At 40.6% G+C, this 13,189-nt stretch overlaps 1 protein-coding gene across 1 annotated transcript; it reads left to right on the top strand.

Moving 5' to 3' along the window:
* Positions 1 to 1,956: 1,956 nt before the first annotated feature.
* LOC125532540 (myb-related protein P-like) lies at positions 1,957 to 9,431 on the top strand. Its single transcript, XM_048696574.1, has 3 exons — positions 1,957 to 2,089; positions 3,200 to 3,329; positions 8,681 to 9,431. Exons 1-3 carry the CDS (start codon positions 1,957 to 1,959, stop codon positions 9,429 to 9,431), a joined length of 1,014 nt encoding a protein of 337 aa, XP_048552531.1.
* The last annotated feature ends 3,758 nt before the right edge of the window (positions 9,432 to 13,189 follow it).

Here is a 13,189-nt window from a genome sequence, read left to right as displayed (position 1 = left end):
TTCTGACTGTGGTTGAAAAACCCATCGCTGGCGGGGGTCACCGGCCGTGGATGCATCTGCTCCTCCTCATCCCCCTTTGATCGGCCGAGTGCGGGCTGGGCGGTCGTTGCCGGCTCCGTCTGCTGGGGACTTCCGGTCGGGCCAAAGCCGAGGCCTTTGGTTGATCTCGGGGACGTCTGGATTTAGGGCGGCGGCCATAGCGGTGCGAGGCATGTTGGTCGTGGGCAGATTGCACGTGCGGCTCGTGTGCGGGCGGGCAGCCATGGCTTCTTGGGCGGCATGGCTGCGGGTGGTTGGCGGAGCGATGGTACGACGGAGGGATAAGAGCACTGGGGTACATCACCTGCCCAGTCGGTGTACTGGCCGACGGTGGCGGCGTTCGTGGACGTCGTGCTCCTCTTGTAGGTTCCGTCGGGGTGTTCCTACTCCTTTTGTGTTGTTCCAGGTCAAAACATGATCTTCAAATCGGATGGTGGCGCCTATCCGTGGTCATGCCCTTGTTGAAGGCATAGTCTTGGAATCCTCGCTCCGGTGTTGTCCGTCTCACCTCTTCCCGGTGGATCGCTCATCTTGGTGGTGGTCTTCGTCGACTCTAAACGGATTTTCTTTGCTCATCTTGTAATTTGCTTGGTAGTCGTTGAGGGGGTGTGCCGGTTCCCGGCACCTTTGTATCTTGCTTTGGGTGTGTCTGTTGTGTGCCGTGGTGACGTGTATTTGTATCAGTTTGCTCGGATGTGGATGATGGTTCCTTTATAATGTAAAGCGAGTGAAGATCCTTTTTCGTTAACCTATGATGTCTATCAAATAAATTTAGTGCAGGAATATGAGAAACATATAAGGGAAATTTAAAATTAGCGGCAAGCATCGGCGGTCCTGCATACCGCGTGCTCCTTGCTGATTGCTCGGTCATACTCATTCCGTCTGGAAATACTTGTTATCAAAATGAATAAAAGAGGATGTATCTAGATGTATTTTAATTCTATATATATCTTTTTTGTCCATTTTGATGACAAGTATTTTCGGACGGAGGTAATAGGATTTTTAGCTTGCAGTCCGATGAACGTTGCTGAGGAAAATCCTGCGCTGGGACTGGGACATAGGTGACTGGCGGAGATAGCGCGGAGGCTTCCATGGCCAACGTAGGTGGCACCGAGGCCAGCGGAAGAGATGTGGCTGGCACCGAGGCCACCGAGGCCAACGTAGGTGATCGTCCACTGGTGACAACTGCAGAGCCGGACGATTTTAAAGCGGTAGTTGCTTTCATACTTCCTTATTTTCTTTTTGGTCCATATATAAATTTGCTTTTAGTCAAACGTACTAGATTTTGACTAAAATAATAGGACAAAAATCAACACTCTCAATATGAAATCAATATCATTAGATGTGTCATTGAATTAACTTTCATATTGCGTATTTGTAATAATATAGATGCTGACAACTTTCTATACAATTATGATTAAATTTTATGAAGTTTGACTTAAAACAAATCTTATATGCGAAGTGAAAAGAAACGAAGGAAGTACATTATAAAGCGGCCGGTGTGTATAGCTATCATTGTGTGCAGAACTGCAGACAATGAGGTCGCTCGGGGAGGCCGTGCAAGGAACGATTGTGACGGCTTGCGTACGAGGTCCCTCTCTCCTACTCGGGCCAAACTTAAATTGACCATCCTAGGTAGGTACTACTAGTACTATTGCTTGACTGAAGGCTTGCGCGGTGATATATTATGGCGCCTCATCTTGCCGCCGTGTGTGGCCAAGAAAGAGACGAGGGACCTACTACGTACCTAGGCTTGGATCAAGCTATAACCCTGTTGTATTCAAGAGTGGAGTAGCTACTAACTACCACCAAACCAGCTAGCGTGTGTAGTGCATATTGCTCTATCGCCGGCACGACCACGTGAGATTTGGTTGCTTAATTTGCTGGACAGGGCGAGGATCGAGATCGACCGTGGGGATGGGGAGGGCGCCATGCTGCCAGAAGCTGGGGCTGAAGCAAGGAAAGTGGACCAAGGAGGAGGACGGCATACTTGCAAACTACATAGCCCAGCATGGTGAGGGATCATGGAGGTCTCTGCCCAAGAATGCCGGTAAATATGTGACTACTTAAAGTTATTTTCTTTGTTTGCAGCCGCAACCTATAAATAATTGAAACTTATTTGTCAGACACATTAGTTAACTAGCTAGACAGTAATCCGTTAGTTTCTAGTTAGTTATTCTTGATTTGTCTAGATACGGCTCCATCTAACACTAAGTGGTTGTTTGGATAGAGAGTAATTATCCTCAGTATTATCAAAACCCGTTTTAAGAACATTTTATAGGAAACCAGTTTTTGCTACTAATCTGTTAGGAAATCACGCGTAGAAGATTCTGTTTGGATTTAGAAATCATTAAATAACGCATTTACAAAACCAGGTTTTGGTTATCTTCACGAGAAAACAGGATGGGTGCGATCATGTTTGCATGCAGGTAGGGCACAGTGGGAAAACGTAGCAACTAGAAACTAGGAAGTAGGTTCTTGAGTTTAGGATAAACGTGTTCATACAAAAACGACTAATAGTCGTTTTCCCAAAAGCTTGGGTTTTTGGGTGTTACGAGAATCGGTTTGGGATATCTACGAGTTAGTTATGCGAAACCAAACAAAGTTTTAGTTTGTTACACTGCTAGATGAGTTTAAGAAAAACTAGATCTGTAAATACCCGGTATCCAAACAACCCCTAAAAGTGTCTAGATACTGTTAGATCCTCTGGATCGGATAGGCTAGATGATTCGCAGTACTTTACCTTCACTTTGGCTCGAGGAGCTCTCGGTGCCGGCCATGGTGACGGTGGCCCGTGATGGCAGAGAGTAGTGGTGATCCATGGTGAAGTGGCTCGTGGCACTTCGCAGCACTTCAATGCCTCCCTCTCGATCGGAATAGGGTTACGAGTGGGGAGCAGCGGCGGAGACGAACCTCAGAATTTGTGCCGTGGTCCCCACCTCCTCTAAATGGCACTGCGCGACAGGGGCCCACCAGCCTTGCTTGGGTTGGACACCCCCAATCAGGGTGTGAGTCAACGGTCCAATGGGCCGTTGGACCCATTGGGGAAGAGATCAATCTATCAGATACATCTATGTCTAGATAAATCTAAGACAACTAATTTAGAACGGAGGTAATATTTGTTAATCTCTTCATGCTTCCGTAAGTTGTACACATACAGGGCTACTGAGGTGTGGCAAGAGTTGCAGGCTGCGGTGGCTCAACTACCTGAGGGGCGGGCTGAGGAGGGGCAACTTCTCTAAGAAGGAGGACGATCTCATCGTGAAGCTCCATGCCACCAATGGCAACAGGTACCAGTTCACTGATGTCTTAGTTATAGGTTTTTCTTGTCAATTTGCTATAGGGCTTATCATCCGATATAAAACCTTCACTGGTCTTATTCATCTGCAAAGACACGGGAACAATGGGAACAATTAGCTATAGGTTTCTGTTGTCAATTAGCTATAGGTTTAATCATCCAACATGATACCTATGTTCGAGTTACTTGTCAATTTGGGACGGAGGGATTATAATACTAAACCTACCTACGCACGTTATGTTGTTTACGGATGTATCCACATCCTACCACTAAATCCATCCCTGATTTTAATAAATATAATCCCCATGATTCTACCATGGGCCTCCACGTAATTAAGCCTTTAAACTCGTTTCGTCTGGAAAACAAGTCTATGGATCTACCATTACTCTCTTTTCTTGACAATGTAATGGTTTCATTCGTCAGAGAATAACATTATCATTTACAATCAGGGATGATATAAAATCAGTCCGGTCGGTGTCCCACAGAGATGAACTTTTGAACATGTATGCTACTTTTGCTAAGAGTCTGCCACTTGCTTGGTTTACTTCACGGTAACAAGTAGTGAATTGGACCTGTCGAAACTCTTAATCGTCGAAACTCTTAATAGCAATCAGGTAAGCTACCCAAAAAAAAAACCAAATGATAAGTGCCACACATGTGACACGAAGCAATCTGGCCTTGACTTCTTTACAACTAAAATCGTCATCCGAAAAGAGAAACCAACGCCCAAAAAACTGAAAGTTGCCATCCTCGCGTCACTAAACTTGCCACCAAAAACATTTGGAGTTGCCATGTGTTCGTGTCACACGTGTGGCATTTACCAGGTTCCAAAAAATAGATTCAGGTATGTGCACATACATGCATGCAAAGATATATTTTTTTGCGGTAGAATTAACAAACAGTTTGGATCAATCCGTCATAAATAAGGAAGGCACCAAATCTGTCAATTTAAGCTAAAATCAATTCATATCCATAGAGGTCAGTACGGTAACTACAGTGTGACGCCATAACACGCAACCAGCGCAAGCGGTTCCGCATATCTCACAACGGTCCACATATGACACATCAATTCATATGTACTATGTGAGGGCTTGCTGGGTGAGCTTAGGTTATGAATGACTATCTGTCTAATGTTTTTATCTACAATTTTCATAACAAAAATAATACTCCTATTGTGTTATAAAAAAACTCATGCTGGGGCACGTTCCCTTTTTGCGAATCATTTAAAGATTGCTCGCCACACGTTCCTTAATATGTGAAGAAGAAAAAATGCTTCTCAATTTATGTTGACGGTTCAAAATAGTAATTTTAAGGGCATATCAGTTCTTGAAAATACACCACCACGTTCTTCCACATAAGCTAAAACATTTGATCCATTTATTATAAATTTTGATGGATGAGATTTTAAAAGTAACATCTCTAAAATTAGTACACTTATATATAAACTACAAAAGGATGTGATGGGGTGCCCTTACAAAGAAAATTGTTGAGGAAATCGTTAACTGGTAGTTGTTCGGTTGGCTGGCGAGTAGGGAATTAATGGGCTAATTGAAGTTAATCAGTAAGTTGGACGATTTATCAGTTTATCGGCTACTTGATGACCCTACAAGTAAGGATTAATCAGCAAGTTAACAGGTTAATCGGACGTATTCTTGAACAGGAAGAAAAGTACGTGACATGTTAGGATACATTATATATGTGCTAACCAGAAATATAATACGAACACGTCAAATAGTTAGGAAGCGGTCTGACTGGATTCAAAAAAGGCCAGCTGTCCGACCCTAAAAAAGGCCAGATGTTCGATCCTCGGCCAGCAAAATAACAGTCCGGATAGTACTGACATCAGCAATAAAAAATAGTATCTATTTAAACATGTACATCAGGATCATATGAAACATTAGATTATAATTTCTACTGAAATTTATAGTTTGAATCTGCGAATTAAGTATAGAAGAGAGAGTAGATTAGTATCTAGACGTGTACTCCACAAATCATATAAAACTCTAGAATTCTTTTCTACTGAATTAGTAGCTTATTTTGTGAATAAAAGATGGACGATAGAGTAGAATGATAAATTGAAGGACCAAAACAAACATGCATTGCATACTAATGAATAATTAATGTCGAGCTACAATACTAAGATTATATACGTATGTGAACTAAAATAAATACAATATACCTAAAACAACTAATTGGCATGCCTCACCAAAATGATATAGCAAAAAATTACCTATGATATGGCCAAAATCAACTTCTTATACCCGGGGTACTTAGAGTAAGAATAATATACCTTCAACAACAGAATTCCACACCTCACAACAATGATATAAAAAAATGAACTTATTATCGGATTAGAAAATGTGGCATTACTAGTAATGGTATACTTGGAGACATACTGAAGGTAAATACATGTTATTTCTAGGTCTCATATGTCTACCAGAAGTAACAGCCAGGCTTTTTGAATTTCATTCTAATTGGGGTATATATGCCGATAATTGGTATGCATGACCAACCAGTACATAAATCAAGACCTCACCAATTAGACACATAGTCTAATATGTCACCTATAGACTACCTTGCCTTTAAATAAATTCATAATAAAAAGGGCAAGTTAATGTCAAGTGGTTTTTTTCGTATATTTTGTATATTTAAAATTTGTATTTACTATTCCACGGGTATGAGATATCCATGTCCCTTTCTAATGCCATTCTACATTTGGTGTCAGATACCCCTTCTGATACCTATTTTTGTCGAGTATCAAACACAACACGTTCTAAGAACCTCCTAATAGAAATTAAATTTAGAAAGAATCAAGCTACTCTTTCGGGTAGCAAAATATTGTACATACCAGGTCGACATATATACCTATAGTAAAATATGGCTATGTATATACCAACTACATGAAATATGGCATCCATAAGTATCGAGTTATTTTCTTTTTCCTTGCTTGGGCATAGTTTTGGTCTTATATGACTTTGCCTTTTGCCAACGTGTTCATTAGTGTGTGAGTTGATGTTGGCTGTGTGCATCTTTGTTATGCAGAGGCCGGGTGTGTGCTCATTGTGTTTGTATCCACTTGATACTTCATTTTGAGTTAATAAAATCCACCATTTCTCGAAAAAATAAGTATCTGGTAACCGGTGCGATAAACTGAATGAAAAAAATACTATCTTAATTTCGAACCATAAAAATGTTGTATGTATCCACTTAGTCGTGCTACATATCTCCGATCATACAGGTATGAATAAATGTCCATATACCCAAGAACACATGCTCACCTAAATTTCCTAGTATATACCCAATGAACTAAAAAATAAAACTGCATATCTAAAAATAACCCACAAACACATAAATTTTGGAAATGATATACACAAGTCCCAACCTGCTTCTTATCATATTAGAATATGGTATTCCCATAAATAATATACCTCAAGTGGAAATATACCCAATGTGTCTGCACACAGACGTATATACCCGGCTATGTGAAGATAGCGAGGAAAATATTGTACATATCCGGTCGACGTATATACCTATAGTAAAATATGGCTATGTATATACCAACTACGTGAAATATGGCATCCACAAGTATCTGGTAACCGGTGCGATAAACTAAATGGAAAAAAATACTATCTTAATTCCGAATAATAAAAATGTTGTATGTATCCACTTAGCCGTGCTACATATCTCCGACCATACACGTATGAATAAATGTCCATATACCCAAGAACACATACTCACCTAAATTTCCTAGTACATACCCAATGAACTAAAAAGTAAAACCACATGTCTAAAAATAACCCACAAACACGTAAATTTTATAAATGATATACACAAGTCCCAGCCTGCTTATTATCATATTAGAATATGGTATTCCCATAAATAATATACCTCAAGTGGAAATATACCCAGTGTGTCTGCAAACGTATATACCCGGCTATGTGAAGATAGCCAGGAAAGTACCGTACATACCAGTCAACCTATATACCTAAATTAAAATATGGCTATGTATATAACTGGCTACATGAATTATGCATCCATAGGTATTTGATACCTGGAGTGGTAAAATGGTTGAAAAATATGTTAATTTTGAAAAAGAAAAAATGCTGTATTTATCTGGTCAACCGTGCTACATACCTCCAATCATACACGTATGAAATAAATGTCCAGAACATGGACGTTTGGGAAATAATAATGATGCCTTCACTTCTATATTTTTCTCTCCAATTTATATTATTAAGACCTCTCAACCAGGAAGAATGACATGCATGGTATTTTTAGCTTGCTTTTGAAATGTCACCATGCATGGTGTGCTGGGTCATGGTTAATGACATCCATTTATGATTACCGCTATAGTAATTGTTTCCAAATTATGTATATGTTTCCAAATCAGTTGTTTGTGATGGATTGACCCATTAACCTATATACCATTATAACAACGCGCCCCTTAATGAAATCAAATGGTGGAAAAGGCTAGGAGCATGGGGGGTAATATAACCAACGAGGAGGGGAGTAGATAAAGAGATCTCCAGGTTTAAATGCGAATATGAATGGCAAATATTTAGCTTATTTCTCGATGGATACTATTCAAATTGTTAGCACATGCAACACAAGATCAAGTAACATGATTTATACCTTCTGGTGGGCAAATTAAAAAATATTAAATCCTACCACATAAAACAACGGGTCACAATGCTAACAGTAAAATAACATTACATTAAGATGAGAATGCACGTAAGCATTGATCGAGATATTGCACTAACAACAATACAATTTCACTAATACAATGTGGGTGAAGAAAGGGAACACAAATGTTTACACGATGTATCCATTCTTTATGTCTCAAAACCTGTTGACATTGAATCATATGTATGCAAATTAAGAAGAGAGTATGTGCTATCAAATGTTAGGAAATTACCTATCAATAGTTATAATTGATTTCAGTATAGTTTACTTCGGCCAAGGTCATTCCGTGTAGCACCATCACTCGTAATTTCATATACAATTAAGCATACTAATGACCATCTTAAATATAAAACAACATTTACAATGACATAAAATCTAGCCATGCAAATGCGCATGTCACTCTGGTAGTTTCATTAATTATTAAGCCGAGTAGAGAAGAAAGACAACCACTATGGAACCATTACAAGATAAGAAATTGACACCTACGTCGGCTTCTTCCTCAGCAATGCCTCCAAGAAGTGTCAAATGTCTTCGCGTCATTGTAATCAAGTCTGACCTAAAACGTCGCCTTCATGTGTAGATATCTGCCCCTTCGCTTTTAGCCGTGACATTTAAATATCTCTAATTGACGAGCATGCATGTTGTTGTACTTACTGACAGGTGGTCGCTGATTGCCAGCCACCTACCAGGGCGGACCGACAATGAGATCAAGAACTACTGGAACTTGCATCTCAGGCGGCAGTTCCATAGCTTCAAGAAGACATACACCACCAACAACAGCACCACCATAACCATTGACATCAACATGATTTCCGCCACCAATAGGAAACGACGAGGCGGTCAGGCGCTAGGTCAATTGCCAAGGAGCAGCACGAAGAAGAAGCCAGTACCTAAGCCAGCCAAGCCGCAGGATGGCTGTAGCCCGATTGGCGCCACTTCATCAGCATCATGCCTACCTCAGGGTAATCAGGACCAGAACCAGCCCATAAACATCACTATCAGCCACACTTTTGGTGAACCTTGTAGTGGAAATGGGATATGTCACATGGTCAGGGACAACATAGCCCAGAATGGTGGTGTCCTAGAGACAAACGGTGCAATAGATTGGATTGAGCTCTTGGAACCGAACAACTCAATGGATCATATTGGTCTTTTGGAGGATGAAAGTGAGATGGAAGCCCTATTGTCAAGCATCGACTTGACAACTAGTGGGCATTCGGTCATTGAGCATGGAGGCCAGTCTTGGTTGGAGGATCTCCTGGAAATGGACTGGGAGGGGTTTGTATCCCATCTATGGGGCCAGTCTGCCCAGAATGATCTTCTCCAGACTACTATGCCACATGCAATGACGGGCTCCGAGGTGAGCGAGTTCGAGCAGTTCGTAAGTTGGCTCCTCTCCGATGAGTTCTAAGAAGATCCCAGAACGGCAGAGTAGCCACTGCCCATGGCAAAGTAGGTTTCATGTGTGCTAGTCCTCAGGGCCTCTGTGCGATGGTGCTAGTGTTGGAAATATGCACTAGAGGCAATAATATTATATTATTATATTTCCATTTTAATGATTAAGAGTTTATATTTAATGCTATAACCGCTATGATCCTGGAATGTTGGATTCAGTGGAAAAATCATATGCATGTGTGGAATGATAAACACTAAAGAATAGGTTCCTAGTCTTGCCTTTAAGACTGGCTCAAGTCTTGTTGATGATCATGTTTTTTGGATCTTAGGATATCGTTAAGTGTAATGATAGTTCTAAAACAACATTGTTGAGAGTATGATGTTAGAAGAACGATGATCATATTGAATCGAACCAATTGTTTGTTATACTTTAAGGTAATATCGTCTGAAATCAATTGTTATAACACGAAGTGTTAATTAACACATATTTTTGTTCCTCGGACCATGAGAGTATCATAGTCACTTTCCACCATATGGTGGACTTTAGTGTTGCTCGAACATCATTTGTAGCATGGTGATCATAGCGAAAACTTACAGGTTCATCGGATGGGGGGTGTCATTCTTTTTTGAAAAAGGGGAACCCCGGCCTCTGCATCAGAACGATGCATATGGCCATACTTATTAATAAGCAAATAGGTTCAACAAAAGTCGTCATGTGTCAAACAAAAGAACGAAAAATGCTCACAAAGAGCAGGAAAAGTAAAAATAAAGCCACAACCAGATGGCATAATAAAGATAGGGAAACTAATTGCCTATCCTATTACATGACCGCCATCTAAACTGGTTGAAAATAGCCGGGCTACCATCTCCCATCGGATAGATCCAGTAACCAAACGCTCCCTACTCTCCCTCAGAGTGAGTAGCGACCACATACAGATCAATGCAGTAGCTCGGAAGATAACCTACAAAAAATGAATGTTTGTTGTTCTGTTAAAGACCAAATCATTTCTGCAGTTCCAGACTGCCCATAATAAAGCACATACTCCTACACAAATGTGTCTCGCTGTTCCGGAATCTATCCCATCAAGCCACGTCCCAAATAACGTACTGATAGCTAGTATTCGGAGGAGTAATATTAAAGGCTACGTGAACCGTCCGCCATAAGATTTTTGTCAAAGGGCAGTCAAGAAAGAGGTGTTTGATGGATTCATCCCGATCACAAAAACTGCATCTTGTAGATCCTGTCCAGTTGCGTTTGCCAAGTTGTACTTAGTTAAAATGACTTGTTTTGTACGAACCACATAAACACTTTAACTTTCAAAGGTACTTTAACTTGCCAAACATGTTTTGAACTAGGGATAGAGCTAGAATTGATAATATCCAGATACATGGATTTAACCATAAACTCTCCATTCCTAGTTAGCTTCCAGCACAACTGATCAGGCCGTTGAGAAAGTTGAACATCCATCAGTCTTCTCACGAGATGGAGCCAGGCTTCCTAGCGGTTTCCTGCTAGCGCCCTTCTGAAATGAATATTGAGAGGAGTAGATTGTAGTACTGTTGCAATGTAAGCGTCTCTTCGTTGAACAATGCTATACAATGAAGGATATTGAAGTGCGAGGGGTGTTTCCCCTAGCCAAGTATCCTCCCAGAATCTCGTAGTGGTACCATTTCCAACAATAAACTTCGTCCTATTGAAAAAGGCTGATTTAACTCTCATCAGTTCTTTCCAAAAAGGTGAGTCTGTCGGCCTCACTGTCACCTGGGACAAAGTTTTAGAGTGCAGGTGCTTATTACGCAAAATCTGTGCCCATGTGGCCTCCGTCTCAACAGATAACTTATACAGCCACTTACTAAGAAGACATTTGTTCTTCACCTCAAGATTCTACAAGACATAAAAGGGCTCACCTTGTTACGCAAGTTGGGAGTGACCGATGTCAATAAGGAAAATGTCCAAGAGTTGTGTTCAGCAATTTTTGGTCTCGGTGCCTAGAGCTGCTGTGTCAATCCGGTCAGAGGGGGCACCAGATATGTGTGGCTGATTGGAGAGAAAGTTCTCGTTTCCGAAGAAACCGCAAATCCAAAAGTTGTGCGGTAACCCCACCAAACAGACGGAATGGGTCCAAGGGCTAAATAATCTTGTGATGCCGAAGCTATGGAGCACTAGGCTTGTGCCTGTTGTTGCACCATGGAGGTCCTTGGGAATATACAAAACCTTGCATCCTTGTATCATGTGCATAATTTTCTCTGGAGCTTGATCTACTTCATCTTAATTTTTATTCGTACATGTTCCCGAGCCATGTCATGCTGGAGCTGGGATACCTTAGTTCATTAGACTCGGTGTTCGGGGAGGGAGCAACATCCAAGGGCTCAATAATCATGGGAGTTGTTGAAGGTTCATCGTTTCAGCCCTCGGTGTGGTTTTGGGTGATAGGTGATTAGGAGATAACTAGCAAACATGCCCGTGCGTTGCAATGGGATAAAAAAATCATGCGTCTCTAAAAATGACTCAGGACCCTCTCTCTCTCGCACAAGCCCTCTATTTCAACCGGTCACCGACCCATTTCTCGCTTTATATAAGAGCTAAACGGTAATTAAAAACCTATTCTCAGTATTACTACAATATGCAGAAGTTGAAAGGCTTACGAAAACAAATAAATAATTGACTGGTTGCAAATTATAGTTAACTAAAAAACAACAAATAAAGTACGAATAATCATGTTTATCTGTAAAAATAATTAGGTAAAGAAATGGTGCTGAGATCTAACAAAATGTTTAAGAAAAATAAGCATTAAGTTCTTCTGAAAATTCAAAAAGGAAATGTCTGAGACGCACGTGCTTTGGTACATTGATTTGCTACAAAATTATGAGCTCCAACCACTATAGAAGACGTACATGATTGAGGAACTTCTGGCATAACACACCCAAGTAAGATCACAAGCACAACCAACTATTGCTAAAGAAATATCTTGGTTTTCAAGGAAGCAAAAGAAGTAAACGTATGTTATATAGTATGTAACAGATGCATAGAGAGTCCAACAACGCACCTATGCTGTGCATCAGAACTTGTATCGTATCAAATCAAGTGGGCATAGTAAGTGAGGGTTTGGTCGGTTTACAGCGACCCAATCTGCATAGTACTATATCAATAATCAGATGGATTAGCAAATAAGTAATCACAACAATTGATGTATAAACATCTACTTTGGATGATCATGTGCATGCATACCTGTAGACGTGAACTCATGCGCCAGGTTGCTGGCTTGAAAGCCTTCCTGCAATCACCAAATAGGATTAACCAGTAACCAAGATAGTTTGATATGTTAATAGGTATATGAGTTTTCCATCGGGCGAGTATCCATGCATCGCTATCTAACCTCCAAAGGAATCAACCCAGCAGCTTGCCATTTTTCTGCCGTATAATATCATGTTCTTGTAAAACCAGACATTCGGAAGTAATCAGAAGACCCTTTTTTTGACATGGAACGGCAAGAGGTCTTTTGTATTGAAGTTTAGAAATGTACAGGGAAGTGATACAGATCCAAGAAAAGGGATGGGAGCAAAAAATAAGAGCAATCACCAGCAGGCGATGTCTGTACAGGGGCGAGACACTACAGTGCTAAATTCATCAGTAAAGCCCTTGCAATGGATGAACGATGACTCATAATATTTATAATCCCACAATAAAACAATTCAAATTCATCAAATTGAATGAATCAGCCATCAATTTTACAAATAAAATAATATTTATTAAGAATAACACATGCAAGGTAG

This window comes from Triticum urartu, chromosome 1 (assembly GCF_003073215.2).
Source record: "Triticum urartu cultivar G1812 chromosome 1, Tu2.1, whole genome shotgun sequence".
In the NCBI taxonomy this organism is placed as follows: Eukaryota; Viridiplantae; Streptophyta; class Magnoliopsida; order Poales; family Poaceae; genus Triticum; species Triticum urartu.
This window is presented reverse-complemented; position numbering and strand designations above follow the sequence as displayed.

Bases quoted from the DNA above. Each gene is read 5' to 3' on its own strand.
- LOC125532540 (XM_048696574.1), top strand. From the start codon at position 1,957: ATGGGGAGGGCGCCATGCTGCCAGAAGCTGGGGCTGAAGCAAGGAAAG. The intron at 2,090-3,199 runs GTAAATATGTGA...GTACACATACAG, and splicing joins GTCTCTGCCCAAGAATGCCG to GGCTACTGAGGTGTGGCAAG. The intron at 3,330-8,680 runs GTACCAGTTCAC...ACTTACTGACAG, and splicing joins CATGCCACCAATGGCAACAG to GTGGTCGCTGATTGCCAGCC.